At 35.9% G+C, this 19,542-nt stretch overlaps 1 protein-coding gene across 1 annotated transcript; it reads left to right on the top strand.

The window, feature by feature from the left end:
• Positions 1-8,291: 8,291 nt before the first annotated feature.
• Positions 8,292-17,483, top strand: cibar1 (CBY1 interacting BAR domain containing 1). The gene is made up of 8 exons (XM_067425239.1): positions 8,292-8,481; positions 8,886-9,120; positions 9,200-9,268; positions 9,498-9,599; positions 12,405-12,509; positions 14,490-14,603; positions 15,401-15,520; positions 16,943-17,483. The coding sequence occupies exons 1-8, from the start codon at positions 8,453-8,455 to the stop codon at positions 17,051-17,053; spliced, it is 885 nt and encodes a 294-aa protein (XP_067281340.1). The 5' UTR covers positions 8,292-8,452; the 3' UTR covers positions 17,054-17,483.
• Positions 17,484-19,542: the final 2,059 nt, after the last annotated feature.

Raw genomic sequence — 19,542 nt, forward strand, 5'->3', positions numbered from 1 at the left:
CTTTTGCATTCCCCCTTTATATTTTGTGTTCTCTTTCGCAAAAATATCTCATATGATTTCTTATTGTTTGGCATTCACTCACACATATTCCTCAATGTATATACATTTAATGACTTAAAAAAAGCGAATGAAAATATATTTCAGCATTTATAAACAAAATACAAAGAGTGGTTTATTGGGTCCCCTAACTAAAAATGCAATCAGAATTTAATTTTGTAAGATTTACAAGAAAATTCACAAAATCATCTCTTAAGACACTTTTAAACTTGACCACTGTGAGAGAAACATTTATGACACTGGACTTTTGATTCAAAACCTTATGATATCACTTATGACAGTTTCCTTCGCCCTTTACTAGCCCTTGCCCTTTATAGTAGCATGTAGTAGACTATGCATCAGTGCTTAATGGATTTTGAGGCATATGTACTCTTAGTTAGTTGTCTTAGTAATGGTCAACCTGTGTTTGGAAACGTCCAATAAAGTTTTTATAGTCAGGTCTTTTATTTTCAAAACAGGTGAGTAAAAAATGTCTCCCCAACTTTTATTTTGTGCATATGTGTGGAGACCAGCTAATAGCTGCTATGTGAGTAAACCTCACTCCTCTGATCTCAAGAGACGCTCGAGCGACTGACGCTACAGGTTGCAGCATTTAGCCTCCTTGTTAGAGCGTCTGACTCAGGTTTGAGTCCCACTTGGAGTGGGCGGTTTGAACAGGAGGGTTTACATTGGTGCCATGACCCGGATGGTAGTTAGGGGAATGAGTTTAACGGAGACCATCTAGTAGTTGCTGTGCGAATAAACCTCACTTTTTTATTTCAAGAAACGCTCTAGCGACTGACGCTACAGGTTGCAGCATTTAGCCTCCTTGTTAGAGCGTCTGACTCAGGTTTGAGTCCCGCTTGGAGTGGGCAGTTTGAACAGGAGGGTTTACATTGGTGCCATGACCCGGATGGTTAGGGGGGTGAGTTTAACGGAGACCATCTAGTAGTTGCTGTGCGAATAAACCTCACTTTTTTTATTTCAAGAGACACTCTGGTGACTGGTGTTAGAAGTTGCAGCCTTTAGCCTCCTTTTTAGAGCGTCCGACTCTCATGCCAGCGGACCCAGGTTCAAGTCCCGCTTAGAGCAGGTGGTTTAAACAGGAGGAGTTACACATCTCTACATTCTGCAGAGCAGACCCTTTTCAGATATAAGTTCAGACTTCTTTAAAACACCATGTAATCAAAATGTACAATTCTTATTTTTCTATTAAATACTGCAGTATTTATTGTAAGGATTTATCCGTGCATTGCACATTCTTATTTGTTATGTAAAGTGACTTTATAACCTCAACAATCACAGCAATAGCAAACCACAACGATTCAACGAATACCCAATGGACCCAGTTTCACCCTACATTTGTTTTATGTTCGAGAAGCCATTTCCCTCAGATTTACGAAAAGAATATTGCAACTTTCGTTTCATGTTGACTTCAAAGCACCACACCGCATTTAAAGATGCACAAAAAGATATCTCAGGACAGATATGCAATCATAATATGATTCAGAATTAATTATGCAATTATGGAATGATTTCTAAGAGGGTATTGTTTGTATGTTAATGAAACTATTGCATTCTTCTTTTAAAAAAGCCTGACATCACGCAGAGCAGACCAAACGCATCAGCATAAGGTGGGCCTTGCATTTTAAATGAGAGCAGAATGAAGAAGTAATCAGCAGAAGGTTTTCTCTAATTTCATGTAGCTGCTGACAGACACCACAGAGCGCATAATGACAGAAGCAGGCAGGCATGCGGACACACTGCTGCCGGTGATTGGTGGGGTGTAGGGACCGTAGAGATGACTTGACACCCTTAGAGAGCACAACACTGATGAGGTCTCACCTGCAGGCAAGAAGGGCAATGCTCAAAGGCCCTGATACCTTTCTCGCTGGGCCCTAGACAGCCATGGCTCCTGACATATGTCATTCCCAATCTGTTCAGCAGGAACACTTCTTTCTGACATAACCTGTCAGCACGGCACAGACGGCCACCAACATGAAGCTCAGAGAGCTGTGTTGATGCAACCCACTTCCTGCTAATTGGTGTTTTTGTAATAACACCATCTGTTCCTTAAGAAAGTCAGACTCTGTCTCTAAGAGGACACAATCTTCCAGAACAAATGAATACACCAGACAAACAATGCAGTGTTTTTGGGGTGAGGGCAACTTCCACAAGGTGAAGACTGAAGATCTGAGGGGAAATAAGAAGTAAGCTGTGCTCTAAACATCTGTTGTTCCTCACTTCTAATGAATTCATCATATAAGCGGTGATGTAGGCTTTAACTTTACCAACCCTGACTGCAGTCTAATCCCATATGAGTTATTTCATGCACTCATACAGAAATAATCACTCAAAAATCACCTCATATTAGAAATCTGTAACCTACATGCATTTCATAGAAACACACTTTTAAGACAGTTCACCCAACAGAATTATAAGTATGGTACGAAAGATTTTGCCTGCCATCTAGCGGAAAATAACTATTACTGCAGTCCACCGCATAGACTAAAACTATTACCGGCATTACTGCTATTATTATATATTAGGTAACTTTATAAGTCACCACACATGTTTGTAAGTGGTTTGTATTCATCACCATTTCTTAAAATTAAAATATGGTATAGCTATGCCTGTACTGTGATAAAAAAAAATGTTGTCGTTTAAGGCCATCATACAATGACCCTGTTTACTTGAGCATCGGTTTTAAGTGTCATTCTTATATATAAGTTTTGTTTTGTTTTTTTATTCTGGAAAAAAAAATGGAAAGGCCCATTAAAATATTTATGTATACATAGCCTAAATAATCAACATATCCAAAAGTAAAATAGTAATGTCTCTCTTGCAATTATTACATGTATGTTTGACAATAATTTAAACAGTAATTAATGTTCATTCATGGAGCTTAAAGAAATCAAGAGCACGATATAGCATATTTTACAATGTACACAACTAATGGCCATGACATTAATTTAATATATATATATATATATATATATATATATATATATATATATATATATATATATATATATATATATATATATATATATATATATATATTTTTTTTTTTTTTTTTTAAATATTGGTCAAATAAAGGCTCGTCAACGCTTCAAAAGTGTGTATTTAATAGACTGTCAATCAACTGTCTGATATCCCTCAGAATTATATTTCTTTGGACACCGTTTGACAATCGAAAACAGCTATGTTAGCTAAGCTACAAACTTAAAAGTATTGTTAGCCTAATATGATGTGAGGGGTAATAATGTGACATTAGCACATATCACAAATCACAAAGCACCATCAAACCCCTCTTTAGTGTATGTTATATTGTGGTACGTCTACGTCATATGGAGTGGTTTCATTAGCAGTGCACCTGTCACCTTACCTGAATATGTGTGTCGTGTTTCCTCGACGTGGAAAGTGCTTTATCGACGTGGAAAGTGCTTTATCCTCGGACTGCCAAATAATAACATAGGCCTATTTTCCACGTTTCTGATAATAACTGTCCTAACATATGGTGGAAGAGTTAAATATTTAACGTTAAAAGTACAGCACAACTAGCGACGTCTCTACAGTTTGGATACCAGCTCAGTTGATTCGGTTAAATGAGTGAGTCATTTACGCTGAATCGATTCAACTTGAGTCAATTCATGATGACTTTTAAAATAGTCATTCAGCGGTGGGCAGTAACTAAGTACATTTACTTGAGTACTGTACTTAAGTATACTATATATTGGAGTTGCTAGGCAACGTGGGGGAGAGGACGCTGGCGTTGTCTGTTCGCCGCTTCTCCACCCATAACAAATCATGTTAATGTACTATTAGATTTACATTTTATTTTATTTCCTTATGTTTGTGACTAGTCTAACAGTCAGAGCTACAATTGGGACTGTTGCTGATTGCTGGCAGCCACTGAGAGGTCGTTGTTCGTCGTTTCGCCGTTTTCAACCGCTTCTTTAATGTTTACGTTTGAATTGCTGCGGTTGGTTTCTGGTTTGGAGGACATTTGATGTTTCTCGCCGCGGGTGCTCACTGGTGGTCTCCCTTGGGCTTGGGCTGCATGGTGGCTGAGGTTTGCACCGGGCTAGCGTCATCCGGGCTCTCGTCGTCGGCGTCCGGCATGATGTTGGGATGTTCTGCTTCTCGGCTGCGCCGCTGTTCCGTCCTGCATTGCGACCGTGGAGCGGCTTGGACATCTGCGCCGGCCCCGGTGTGTCCACAGAAGTGCCCGGAGGAATGTTCTGCCTCCTGCATGGTGCTGCAGCGATCCCCATCGTTTGAATCATCATGAAGAAGACCCATCATCTGGTCTTCAGCTGTCGTGCCTCGGCGATGTCATCGGGACACTGCCGCTGGGAGAAATCTGAAACATGGAGTGGACCACAGTGTGCTGCGGAGCTAACAGAGACTTCCACCATCAGCTGTTTTCTGTCCACCATCAGCTCTGTTTCTGTTCACCATCAGCTCTGTTTCTGTTCACCATCAGCTCTGTTTCTGTTCTGTTTTCTGTGTTGGTTGATTGTTTGTAGTATTCTATATTTTTACTTGTTATTCATTTTTTGTTGTTATTCCCCCCCCCCCCCCCCCCCCCCCCTTGTTGCACTTTGAGATTCTTCGGAATGAAAAGTGCATTATAAATAAAATCTATTATTATTATTATTATTACTTTTTAAGTATGTATACTTGAGTATTATTTTTTTCTGGAAACTTATGACTTTAATTTTACTACATTTAAAGACAAATATCGTACTTTTTACTCCACTACATTTCTATCTAGGCCGAAAGTCGTTTCTGTAGCAGCATTGAAAGTCGGTGGATGATTTTTTTCTTCTTTAAAAGGTGTTTGGGGTTTTTGCAGAAAGCCTTTCAGGAATCACTCCTGTAGGGGGAAGTTCAAAGATTTCCCAGCATTTTCTAAACACTGATCTGTTTATAGCAAAATTGAAGAAAACAAATGTCAAAATGTTGATTTTGTTGACTATTCACATAAAGTTGATTGTCTTAAGTGAATGTTAACAGTTGGGAGAATATCAGATGTGTATCAGTGTATTGTATCCGTGCATTCAGCCTTAAAGTGACAGTAGCTTTGTAAAACGCTTTGTAGCTTTTCTACAAGTATTTCAATTAGTTAGTTTAGTTTAAGTTAGTCATATGCTAGCATGTCAGATGGAGCCTCACTGACTGGCTTAAACCATGGTGTGCATTTATACAACAATAATAAAATAATGCATTGACATAAAAAAGGAAATTTACTTTTGATACTGAAGTAGGCTATACAACTTTACAACTTTTACATGTAACGGAGTAATATTTGACCAGTAGTACTGTTACTTTTACTCAAGTATAATGAAGTTTTGTACTTTGTACGCCTCTGGCATTATTTCCAGAAGTGGACTTGTATTTAATAAACTTTTGTATTTATTGTCTTGACAATAATTGTTTCCCACTAAGCCTCTAATCAACAAAATATAGCTTCACTACTGAAAAAGTGCTGCAAATGTGGTTAGCTCTGCTATACTTTCACTGATGCTACACTTTTGGACATGATCAGATGAATGGATGTTCAACTACAATGAATGTACGCATGCTTTTACATTCCCAAAATTTCTGATAAATACCCATATGTCAATTTTAGATTTCTGTTGTCTTAAGACAATCAGGCTAATGTGTATAATTTGACCAAAGCAGGATTAATGTTTATGTAAACACAGTCAGTCAATTATTCAAAATCATTTAAAAAATAAAAAGATTTAAAGGGATAGTTCACCCAAAAATGACAATTCGGTCATTAATGACTCAACCCTCATGTTGTTCTAAACCTGTAATACTTTTGTTCATCTTCTTTGGAACACAAGACTTTATTTTTATTTTTATTTTTTGATAAGGGTGATTTTTGTTCCTCCATTGACAGCTATGCAGCTACGACTTTCAAAAGGTTCATAAAGTAATCGTAAAACAAATCATAAAGAATTGATTGATTTAGTCCAAACTTTCTGAAGAGACACAATCACTTTACACATTCATCAGAAACACACATCAGTTGAGGTAAACGGAGAACCAGTGAGGATAATTCTCGTGTACGCACCACGTTTGAGTTTCTGTTTATTTCTGTATTTAAATTTGAATAATAAAAAAAAGCCTAAAGTCAATCGTGTTCATCATATAAAGCGCTCAGAAGTTTAGGAATAAACCACTCAATTCATTTGGATAGTTTTACATTTAGAACAACATGAGGGTGATTAAATGATGACAAAATTTTCATTTTTGGGTGAACTATCCCTTTAAGACTTTAGGCTCCTTAAATAGGACTCACAGTGGAATGCACAGTGCACACAGCTAAATGCAACGTGTTTTACACAGGCAATCTGTTACAGTGGGATCAATTCCATGGATGATTAAGCATGATAATGAAGGTTTTTGGACATTCTCCACAGAGGCGCAGACACAGCAGCTGGTGACATTCATGAGTGCATCACAATGAATTCCCATTACTTTCAATGATCATGAAGCCTGCTTTTGGCAATGTTACAAACCCAATAAAACTGCTAAAGTATGCCATATGTGTCTGTTAAGAGGGGAATTAAAGTCAAATTGCTTTATTCATAATAAAAAAAGAAAGCAAATCCAGCAGATGATTTTGTGCTTTCATATTGCTGTTGACATGATAGCCGAATTAATTCACAGAGGGCAACACATTAAAGATGTAAGATGGAGAAGAAAAATACCATCACGTGGGTTATAATCATATATGTACACGAGGTGTTTTCAACTTATAGTCTCAAAACCTGAAAGAAAATGAATAGTCACATTCGATATGCTCTTGACAAATCAGTTTATGTTTATGTTGTGTTGTTTTATTATGTTTTTAGGTTGTTTTTTTTATATAAAATTATTTTATTTTAATATAAAGTTATGTTATGTTATGATTTTTTTTAAATATAAAATTAATTTATTTTAATATAAAGTTATGAGCTTTTTGTATTTTATTTTTTAATATAGTTATTTTATTTTAAATCAATGTTATTTTTCATATAAAGTTATTTTATTTTTTTATTTGTTATGTTTTTTTGTTTTTTGTATTAGATTATGTTATGTTGAGCTTTTTTATTTTATTTTAATATAACGTTATTTTTTATAAATATTATGTTATGATATGTTATGTTATGACTTTTTGTATTTTATTTTTAATATAAAGTTATTTTTATATAAGTGTTATGTTACGTTATGAGTTTTTTTGTATTTTATTTTTATATAAATGTATTTTATTTTTATATACATTTTATTTAATGTTATGTTGTTGTTGTTATGAGCTTTTTTGTATTTTTTAATATAAAGTTATTTTATTTTTTAACATAAATTATGTTATGAGATTTTTGTGTTTATTTTTTAATGAAGTTATTTTATTTTTTATGTAAATTATGTTATTTTGTTATGAGCTTTTTGTATTTATTTTTAATCTAGAGTTATTTTATTTTGTAATATAGTTATTTTATTTTTGATTTTATTTGATTTTATGTTGTTATATGTTATGTTATGAGCTTTTTGTACTTTTTTAATATAGTTATTTATATATATATATATATATATATATATATATATATATATATATATATATATATATATATATATATATATATATATATATATATATAAATGTATATGTTGTTATGTTGAGCTTTTTTGTATTTGTATATAGTTATTTTATTTGCTGTGTCGATCCCTGAAAGGAACAGCCGAAAGAAAAATAAGATATAGGCCTAGTTATTTTATTTTTATATAAATTATGTTATGCGCTTTATTGTATTTTTTAATATGAAGGGTTTTTTTTTTTATAAATTAGGTTGTGTTGTGCTGTGCTGTGCTGTGTTGTGCTGTTATGAGCTTTTTTGTATTTTTAAAAAAATATAAATTATTTTATTTTGTAATATAGTTATTTTATTTTGAAATATACATTTAATTTATGTTATGTTGTTACATTATGAGTTTTTTTATGTTGTTTATTTATTTTATTTTTTATAAATTGTTATGTTATGTTATGTTATGTTATGTTATGTTATGTTATGTTATGTTATGTTATGTTATGTTATGTTATGTTATGCTATGTTATGCTATGTTATGTTGTTATTTGTTATGTTATGGTTATGTTATGTTGTTATTTGTTATTTGTTATTTGTTATTTTTTATTTTTTATTTGTTATGTTATATTTTATGGTTATGTTATGTGTTTACCAGTAGAGGGCGCATTGCTGACTTTTTAGCTCCATGGTAACGGCACGGCGTTCACCCAGCTTTCCTGCGGCTGCGGTAGCATAAGCATTTGCACAACGCTCTTTTTGCAATTTAAATACGTCATGATTCTTTTAGCTTGAGGTTTTATCTTTCATGTATAAATCGATATTGTTTTCGAATCACCATGAGCCGCACTCCTGATGCAAGAGCGAGGTAAAAGTTTTCCAGATTTGTTATGACGTTTGGGAAGCTAACTAGCCAGCTAAGCTAACTTAAATGATACAAAACAGTAACAATAACGTTAATCAATCTGCTAGCGGAAGTTTTATTGTGTATATAACTGCATAAGCACAACTTGTATCCGTATATTAAAACAAAATAGATATAAGCAGGATACAAAAGAAAACAGCTTGCTTTAAATAGCTCTTGTTTGAAGAGACTTTATGTGGTTACGTTATATTATACTGACTTATAGTCTTTTAATTCTAATAGCTCTCGCAGAATAAATCTTATAACCATTTGATGAAGGGCAAAATCTACATGTCTAACGTTACATGTTTATCCTAACAAAATTCCCACAGTCAGATTATCTTCATTTTTCATGTTGCACATTACAGGGACATCCAGACCAAGCAGATCCAGGACAACATCACCAATGTAGAGAAGCACTTTGGAGATCTGTGCCAAATGTTTGCTGCTTATGTCCGTAAAACTGCACGATTGCGGGACAAAGCCGACCTCCTGGTTAAAGAAGTCGGCATTTATGCTGACACAGAGACACCAAATCTTAAATGTGGATTGAAGAATTTTGCAGATCAACTGGCCAAGATTCAGGACTATCGGCAAGCAGAGGTGTGTTTAAAACCATGAAAACATACTTTAGCTTATTTGTCTTTCCCACTAATATGCAAACACATACTATTGTTCACAGGTGGAGAGGCTGGAAGTAAAAGTTATAGAGCCTTTGAAAGCATATGGAAATATTGTGAAAGCAAAAAGGGTATGTTTTTCCTTTTTCTTAAGTCCCTCAGTGATGAAGTGCAAGTAATTGGGATCATGCTTTATAGTTAATTTAAGAATGACCTTTTTTCATTGATCTCATGAGGGCAGCATTGCATCACATTCTGAGTAAGCATGATGTACAGTGACTGTTGTCACAGGTCAAAACCTAAGAACTCGGGCGCTCTGTTCTTACCAAACTTTTGTGATTTCATTTAATTGATGTACAGGAGGACCTGAAGCAGACACAGACTGCAAGGAACAGAGAGGCCAAGCAGATGCAGCAGCTTGAAAAAATGAGGCAGAGAAACCCATCAGACAGACAGATCATTGTATCCTTACAATCAGATGTTATTACTTTTACTTTCACTGAAACTACATAGCTGTGAATTTGAAGAGTAGTAAAGATGTCACAGTTATTAGTCAAATTACCCTGTAGATTAGGGCTGTCAATCAATAAAAAAATTGTGTACATGGTACACAAAATGGTACATACAAAAATGGTTACATTTAATTACATACAAAATATTTGCTGAGAAAGCCCCAAAGTAAAGATAATTTTAGTCATATGTAAATTAATTAGTACATATAAAAGTGGCATTAGAAGTCATTATTGAAGTAGACTTAAGGCTGGTTAACAGAAATACATGAGGTGGGTTTCGAGACTTATATTATTTATTATTATAAATAACTTGAGCACTGCGTCTTTAGAAAAGATGCAAGCACGACGGTCAAACACATCTGTCTAGCATGTGTTTACATAGAAAAATAATGGAAAAGCGCAGTGGAATGGGGGGGGGGGGGTACATTCTGTGTGAACGGCCCCTTAGGGGTCTTTGGCCATCTGCAAGTTACAAAGTTTAAATATAACATTTAAACTTGTATGATTCAAAATGCATAGATTGTTGCATATATTCGATTGACACAGAGTACTTTAAAATATTATCTTAAAGGTGCAGTAAGTGATTTATGAGAATTGTTGTTGTGGATCGGACCGAGCAGCACAACAAACTTGTAGCCAATCAGCAGTAGGGGGTGTGTCCACTCATGATGGGGGAGTAGAGAGAGTGAGCAAGAGGGAGATTTGAAGAAAGACTGTAGAAAGAGAGATGGCTGAGAGACATTATAAAAGAGAAAGGGTCAGAGGAATATCACTGGAAAAAGAAGGGATATGATCAGGCAAGAGCTTTATGACCAGTGTTAATATTAGAAAAGCTTCCCAGCACTGGGGAGATGTTAGAGAGCAGGAAGGCCTGTTGTTGTAATGCTAGCTATAGTAACAGGACAGTTTTGAGTGTCTGTTAATTGTTTGTCTGGAGCTGGAATGCTGCTGGCGACTAGCAACAAACTCTTGCTTGTATTTACTCTTGTGTACTGTATGTTTATTTTTTGTTCTGCCTAGTCATTTGTTCGCCATATTCAATTTATATATGCAAAGCATTATTTTGCTTCACTTCAGCTATGATAAAGTGATATCCACTCTTGCAATGCATGTTCGTGCATTTGAGAGCATGTTTAGGTTGATGGGAAAAAAAAACAGTTTCTCATAAATCGCTCACTGCACCTTTAATATTGTAATATTTTCCTTGTATTGTAATCATTACGAGCACAAGTTGTAATTGTTGCCTAGCATGTTTGTTGTGTTAGCTACTGAACAACAACGTGCTATATTATAACTATATTATTACTCCCGTATGGATATTTATTTGATACACTCCTTTCTGGCTGATAACAGAAACGTCCTAAAGCTGCTTCATGTAAGATCCTTTAAAACGATTCATATTGTGAAAAGTGCTACACAGACAAGCTTGAATTGGACTGAACTGAATGTTTGTATACAGGTTCTGGGGGTTTAAATAAATGTGTTACATTTTTAACACATCATTTTTAATACAACCTTTATAAAAACATGCAATGACAGCATTACTCTTGGCATTTAATGCTAATATAAAGATATTTGTTGTGAACCACAAAATTACAGATAATACCTTAACAGCCTTTCTCAGTCACAGGTGGGCCTTTTGTGCAACAAACTGTAATATCATCTTGACTACAAACTACTTTTATTTAACTTAATTATAATCAAGTAGCCTGATACTAATATGCCACATGTACCAATTTCCCTTTCAGGCTAGTCATTTCACATTTGACTGCCATCTTGGGCAGCTGTTTTTGAAATCCCCAATGAAATCTGACAACAACTGTCTCATAAAAGTTGTTTCTAAATGCTCAAATTATGACAAAAAAAAAATGTCATACTGGACCAGCCAATGCACTTGAACAGTCCTAAGCGCGTGTTTTAGAACACCGACTGTTTTTATACCAACCAGAGTTTCTAATGGCAGCTGCAGTGACGGAATTTTTTTTTTAGTTGCTGATTGGCTCTTTAAAGGAACACTCCACTGTTTTTAGAAATAGGGCTTATTCAACTTCTTTCCTACATTTAGATATGTGGTCAAATGCATTTTTGTCTCAGTGCACGCATTGTTTTAGTTTGGCAGGGTCGCTGCTAGCTTAGCTTAGCATAATGAATGGAATCTTATGTTGCCAGCTAGCATGTCCCGAGTGATCGGCTGTCCAAAAAAAGTGATCCAAAAAAAAACCCACACATAATTACTAATTAAAAATGCTTTGCCTGTGCTTCCCCATAATAAAGTCAGTATCTGCCTAGGAAATCGGCTAGTCTCAATCTGCATCGCTATTTGTACTCGTTGTGTATACACAAGAAGTAATTAGGTGGTGTGGATCACTTGTACTCGGGACATGCTAGCTGGCAACATAGGAGTCTATTCATTATGCTAAGCTAAGCTAGCGGCGACCCTGCCAAACTAAAGCAATGCATGCACTGAGACAAAAATGCATTTGCCCACATATCTAAATGGAGGAACGAGGTTGAATAAGCACTATTTCTAAAAACGGTGGAGCGTTCTTTTAACTTAAAAGGCGTGACTTCTCACATTCGTAGTAATACAAGTGCATATAACAATAACTAAAGTCTTTGCAAATACTCACTTGATGTAAAACTTCTCACTGTGCTAATTTAAAACCTCTCAATAAGCTGATAGACTTTCATCATTTATGTCTGCTGCTCGGAACACTTTGTGCTTTACACTTTATTGTCGGTTGTGTGATAAAAGGCTGAGAGTGAACTCCAAAGAGCCACAATGGATGCCACACGCACGACACGACAGCTGGAGGAGACAATAGATGACTTTGAAAAGCAGAAGATTCGTGATATCAAGGTCCTTGGACTGCTTGGCTTCTTATTTCTTTAAAAAATATCAGTTTATTTGGTGGGGGGTGGGGGGGGAGAGATTTAAGAACACTACACTACCGTTCAAAAGTTTGTGGTTATTTTTTTATTTATTTTTTAAATAAAGAAAAAAATATTAAAGGAACACTCCACTTTTTTTGAAAATAAGCTCATTTTTCAAGTCCCTTAGAGTTAAACAGTTAAGTTTTACCGTTTTTGAATCCATTCAGCCGATCTCTGTATCTGGCGGTAGCACTTTTAGCATAGCTTAGCATACACCATGGAATCGGATTAGACCATTAGCATCACGCTCAAAAATGACCATAGACTTTCACTATATTTTCCTATTTATACTTGACTCTTCTGTAGTTACATCATGTACCAAGACCAACTGAAAATTAAGTCACGATTTTTTTTTTTTAGGAACTTTTTTCTGCGTAATATCACTGCGCCGCGGCACCCATAGTATGGCAGCAAAGTTTCTTGATTATTACGCAGGAATGAGAGAATAGTTCCTATCAATAATCGGTCAAAAAATCAAAACTTCTCTTTTTACGTTGGTCTTAGTATAAGATGTAACTACAGAATAGGCAAGTTTTAAATAGGAAAAATATTATCTTTGAAAAAATAAAGTCTTTGGTCATTTTTTTAGCGCAATGCTAATGGTCTAATCCAATTCAATGATGTATGCTAAGCTATGCTAAAAGTGCTACCGCCAGATCAAGAGATTGGCTGGAGTGATTCAAAACGGTAAAACTGTTTAACTCTAACTGTGCGTTCACACCGCCGGCGGCGAGAGCGTCAAGCTGGCCGGAAGTCATTCATTTTCAATGGGAGCCGGGCGGCGAGCTCCGGCGAGAGCGGCGCGGCGCGTCTTGGACGATTTGGGCGTCGAGGAGAGTTGAAATCAGCTCAACTTTATGGTAATGAGCTATGACGCGGTTCGGCGGCAACAGGCGGCAACCAGTCAGAATGTAGAAGTGCTCCGCTTGAGAGAAATCCAGAGAACGCAGGCCTGTAAACTTTGGTTCCGACCACATTAGTTCCCAAGCAATTTGTAGGAGAGGTTGATCATTGCTGTGCGGGTTTCCCTATCATTTATGACAAGATCATTCATAGTGATGTGTAATTTGTTAAGAAGTCGCGCAACACTATTTTATAGGCGCTAGAACGCTAGTTGTTCAGCGGGTGTGCAATTAATTCTTACTTTCACATTTAAACGATTTCATGAAGTTAATTTATACCCTACTTGTGGTCAGTATATCCATCAACATGCTTGTTTGATTTGCGGCCTCTTTAAATACAGTTTAAAAAAAGAAAAAACATTCGATCTACGTCAGAGCGGCAGCACGTCCACGGAGCTTTCTACAGCGTCGTTGTCAGGGCGGCAAGAGCGAATTTTGACGCTCTCGCCGGCGGCGGTGTGAACGCACGGTAAGGGACATGGAAAATGAGCCTATTTTTTTTTAAAAAGTGGAGTGTTCCTTTAATACTTTTATTCAGCAAGGATGCATTAAATGAATCAAAAGTCACACTAAATACATTTATAATGTTACGAAAGATTTTTATTTCATATTGAAATTTCATATTTCAAATAAATGCAGTACTTTTTATTTATAATAAAATGTTTCTTGAGCACCAAATCATCAATTAAAAATTATTTCTGAATGATCATGTGACACTGTAGACTGAAATAATGATGCTAAAAATTCAGCTTTGTCATCATATGAAATATAATAAAATAGAAAACAGTTATTTAATCGTTAGGTATTAATCGTTTTACTTAATGCAGCTAAGAGACTTCTTTCAAAAACATTATAATATCTTACCAAAGCCCAACTTTTGAACAATAGTGTATACATATCATTTATATTTAATTACACTAGTGATTTGTCTATACATCAAATCTTCCAGTACTACTTCAGTGAAATGTGTATTTAATATGAGTATTCTTATCTTTCCAATGCAGAAAATTTTGGGTGAATTTGTGACGGTGGAGATGGCGTTCCATGCCAAGGCTTTGGAAATTTACACAACTGCTTACCAGGACATTCAGAATGTAGATGAGGAAGGAGACCTTGAGGTAAGCGCTCTGCACCAGCACCGCTGCTCTGGCGGTCCTGCTGGTTTGAGCTTGTCTGTCTTAATGTCTAATCAAATTATAGTCGTTCTTCTCCTGAGATCCCCCTACTGTCATGATGATGAAAGCTCTGGTTGCTGGGGTATAAGGCCCCCACCAATCCTGATACGTAAAAGAACCGGAGAGGCATCTTGCGAAGCGTGTTCAGTCAGCTGTGGAATGTTCGCACTGGCTAATGCATTTATTTATGAATTCATAGTTTGGCATGCCAAAACAAATTTTATGCTCAAGACTCTGAGTTTGTTAATATTTCCTTGACATGCCGGGGAGAGTTTTACATGAATATTATTTCATCAGGGATTTTTTTAGGGAAATGTTTCCTCGTTCTGGTCTGAACTTTGCCTGTAATTGGATGTGGAAACTTGTAATAGTCATATATTGGCACATGGTGACAGATTTATGAAGACACAACTAAAGCATATAGAGATGGGTCATAAATATTCTTCCTGTAATATTTAACTGGAGTTAATAAAGTTGAGGTGACAATGTTTGTTGGCACACCCTCTCCAGGACAGAGTGTGTAAATGTTTTTCCAAATCTAAATGACATGTTTCTCTGTTGCTACAACACAATACGTGGTACTAGTTTGTGTTGACTCATTTCTCTTTTTAATATATCTTGTTTGAGCTCAGCTGTACTCGTTATTGTTTTATTATGTGGCGGCTGAGTGAGATGACATTAGGTTCTTGATGGTCCATATGAAGAGCAATCTAGAGTCTACCCTTTTTTTGTCTTGACAGGTATTTAGAAATTCACTGCACCCCCCTGATTACCAGTCACGGTTAGAAATAGTTCGTGCCAATTCTAAACTGTCCCTGAATCGGACTGGTACATCAATGAGTAAATCAGGAACAATGCAGGTAAGTGCTTCCCCATATCTTATATATACATTTACAATAGAAAACAGATAGAATTGAAAGTGTTAGTATTAGTTGATCTTTGGATGCGTTACGTATTATAGTAGAGGTCCATGATTAATGGTTAAAAGATTGCGATCTCAATTCAAACACACGCAACATTTTTCTAAATGACAACCATACATCTATGTCTATTAAAGCTTTGCCAAGGACGATCACAGCGTATCATTATCTTTGTGTTACATTCAAATGATTACAGAAGTACTGGGATAAAAGTTTATAGTTTGGATACGATATAAATACAGATGTCTACAGTAGAGATCAAATCACCTTCTGAAAGTAACTTGATGCTTCAAATAAACATTTTATCAATTAAAATGGCGTTGCAAATGAAAGTGAATACCTGAATCCTCTCACAAATGGCCCTTCCACAAGTCCATTAGCGAAGGGTACATGCGATGGTCACTTCAAGGAAGTCATTTTATCGCTTATGGTCATGTGACCCAGAGTGATGTCCTCGCGATTAATTTTAAAGCTAGGTATCAGGAGAGTTTGAGTTAATGGATCAAAATAATAATTCATGTTGCTTTGTTTTTGTTTTTTTTGTGGTATCTTACAAAAATGTATCCCAGACATTTCAAATTAAGCTCAGGTAGTGTTGACTTATTGTGTCCAAACAAGAAAATTAGGATATTACGTTTTTTTTCATTGCTTCCTTTACCAAGTGTGCTCCAAAAGGCTATTTTGGACCGGTCAAAAGTTTCAGCAAAAGTTTGCATCTTCTGAAACCTAAAATGACAACTGGGACACTACATTCTCGTGGACTTCACAATCAGGTGTATGCGGTGGGCATTTTAAGTCCACAAGACTGTAAGTGTATATAAAGTGTGCCATTTTGGACTGGGCCATTATGACACACTCCCTCCATAGTGTCCACTTCAAGGGCTCTGCACTTCGGAATGAATAGAGGGATGCTCTCTTCCGATTGGAATTCACCCAAAATCGTTACACCAGTAGGCGGCAACAATTGTCTGTAAAACATTTATTTGTCATTGAGTCATTCAAGAGATTTGTTCAAAAACACTGATTCATCCTATTAAACAAGTGATGTCTTTATGAGTGAGTCATTGAATCATTCATTCAAAAAAATATAGCCAGAATCGTGCATATTACAGTTAAAATTATATTGGTCATCATATGGATAATATTATTGTATTTATTCAAAGAAAAATTCTACTTCAATACAGTTCATTATCTATTGATACCCCAAAATGATACACAACGTAAAACAGCTTAATATGCCTTTAATTTTCCATTATTCCGTACTGTCTTAATAGCATATTTCTTGGTGGAAAAATCTTATTTTTATGTAAGTTGCGTTTGAATCTCAAAAACTGCGATTGACATAGTTTTCTTCTGGTGTAGTCGAGAACATCTAGCAGACAGAGGAAAAGGGAAGATGAAGAAGATGATGATGAGGAAGACGATGATGAAGACGAGGATGAATTGGAGGAAGTGACTGATGATGAGCATTAAAATACATTTTCGATATATTTAAGAGTGTTTTAAATGGAGATGAATTTGCATCACCAACTATAAATATAATGCAATGATAGTTGTTATGTTCAGGTCAGTGTGTCATTATATGTTTGCTCTCTTGTAAATCATATATTATGAAATTATACTGAATAACACCTTCAAATAAAGTACTTTTTAATCTTGTAAATCTCCCAATATGTTTTTTTTTTGTTTGTTTTGTTTTTTGTGTGTACAAAGTGCCAAGCCGTTCTGGTGATCAATATGACATTTGGTAAGAATGTGCCTTAGAGAATGTCGTTGTACCAATAAAGCTGGCTCTTGCTTTTGCGTAATAAGCCATTTTCATGACCTCAAATGTCTGAGTGTGATTTGTTCTTCTGTTTACAGAGCGTACATATCGAAAGACTCACTGTGGGTACGTTATACACAGAAACAATAGTGAACCCCTGAAACTTGACCCGCCCTATACTCGGCATCATTGTATCTCATAGCTTTTATGTTAGTCATGAATGAGTCAGAAACAGTAACCAGTACTACTGGTATACTTATGACTTACAATGAAAGGAGCAGAAATGTTGAAGATACATAATGAATATTGAAATGTAAGTTTATGAAATCAGTGTATGAACCAAGAATAAAGGCCACCGGAAATGTGAATGCGCACTTTATTATATATTTTTTTATTTTTAATCAAATATATGCGTTTCAACTATCTGTATCTATACAAGATATTCACAGTGTTTAGCATTTGTAAAGATTTCATGAATTAAAATGATAATTGGCTGCACCTTAGGACTGAGAAATGAATGGTCGTAGAAGGTCTTTGTCTCCAGGTGTGCGGATACGTGGCGTTTCGTGACAGATGCACAACACGGCCATTCATTGAGTGGTATTGAGGATGACAGTATCTGAGGAAAGGGTTTCCTTCTCGCCCGTCTGACTCATCCTTTATAGAGGCCGTAATGGGAACTAGTGTGTGTTTGTGTGCGTTGTAGCGCCTGACTGTACTGAATATTAACACGATGGTTGCCTCGCAGCGGTTTATAAAAAAAAAGGGCATAACTACAGCATGAGTCACAGAGAGAGAGAGAGAGGTGCTACAGGCTCTCAGTACACGTTCCCCAGTATATACACTCTCTCCATCCATCAAGCAGATGCAGAGATTTGGCTGTCACTCTAAAACCCTCTGTGACCTCTGCAATGATGTGTTTTAGAAATGCATCATCTCTGAATTACTGCATGACTGAAATATTTCTGATGTCTCTTTTTTTTTATTGAATAACATTGTTTATCTCTAAATGATACATGCATAATACATAAGTAACCATATCTAAATATATATTATTTCTAATTAAAGAATAAGAATAGCAAATAAGAAATTCTTTTCGACGGGAAAATATGTTTTCAACAAATGATTTCTTTAAAAATGTTCCTTTAAAAATAATCTCAAAAGATTCTTATTTTGTTAAAGATGTATCAAATTCTGATGCATTACAAATGTACAGAAATGTTTTTAAAGTCCACAATGAAACAAGTAGCGACAGATCTCTTCTGCCATGATGTGATGTACACCCAAGATATCGGATTATTGGGGGGAAAAGACTGCAAACAAACTCGGTGACATTTAGCTTGAGGTGTGAAAGCAATCCGACCCAACAGATCAAATTGTATACAGCAATTTCCCATTATGAATTATACCAAGCAGTAGTGTGGGATTCTGTGAGTTAGCACATTAGTTAGCACAGTTAAAAAACCAAAATAGCACCTCTTTATATTCAAATGTTGTGTAATTGCACTTAGCCATGTGAGAATGCTGTCCCGATAAAGCCTTGTTCCTGCTCTAGCTGCATTATAGAGAGAACGCGTTTGAATTTTCTGCAGTATTAATAGTAGTATATCATTTAACAGCTGAAATTATGGCTACATTGGTATAGCGTTTGAGTGCGTTTCGACAGTTACAAATAAAGCCACAATAAGCTCATGCAGCCAACTCAATGCAGAGGAAACTGTCTAATAATAGTAGAGTAGTACTCGCATGTGACTTGTGTGAACACATTTTGGAATGCTTTGAAAGGTTGCCTTGTGAAAGAGAACCAAACCAAGAAGAAAATGCAAGATTGTAAAAAATTATGTCCCTGTTTTTGAACAAAGCAAATGATCTATAGGTGTGAAAATGCCCTGATGTAGATTGAGATGTGGTCACATTTGACCAAATCGAACCCGGGTGTGATTTCTCTGTTAGTGTAGTTCATTTGTAGCCTGACAAGCCAGACCCACATCAAGATGTTTGGCCTGGAAACTCACCATTGACAGCTCAATCCGAGGGGCGGGATAAACAGTTGTCTTTCAAACTCCCTTTACATGCCACTGGATAGCGCTACACCAACCAGAGCAACGTGAAGCGGAGCTATAGATTAAACATTCGCCATATCCGGTCGGCAAAACTCAGAACACATCTCCTCTTCTTAAGAATGACTTCAGCGCCA

The sequence above is a fragment of the Pseudorasbora parva genome, chromosome 19 (genome assembly GCF_024679245.1).
Source record: "Pseudorasbora parva isolate DD20220531a chromosome 19, ASM2467924v1, whole genome shotgun sequence".
NCBI classification, from domain to species: Eukaryota; Metazoa; Chordata; class Actinopteri; order Cypriniformes; family Gobionidae; genus Pseudorasbora; species Pseudorasbora parva.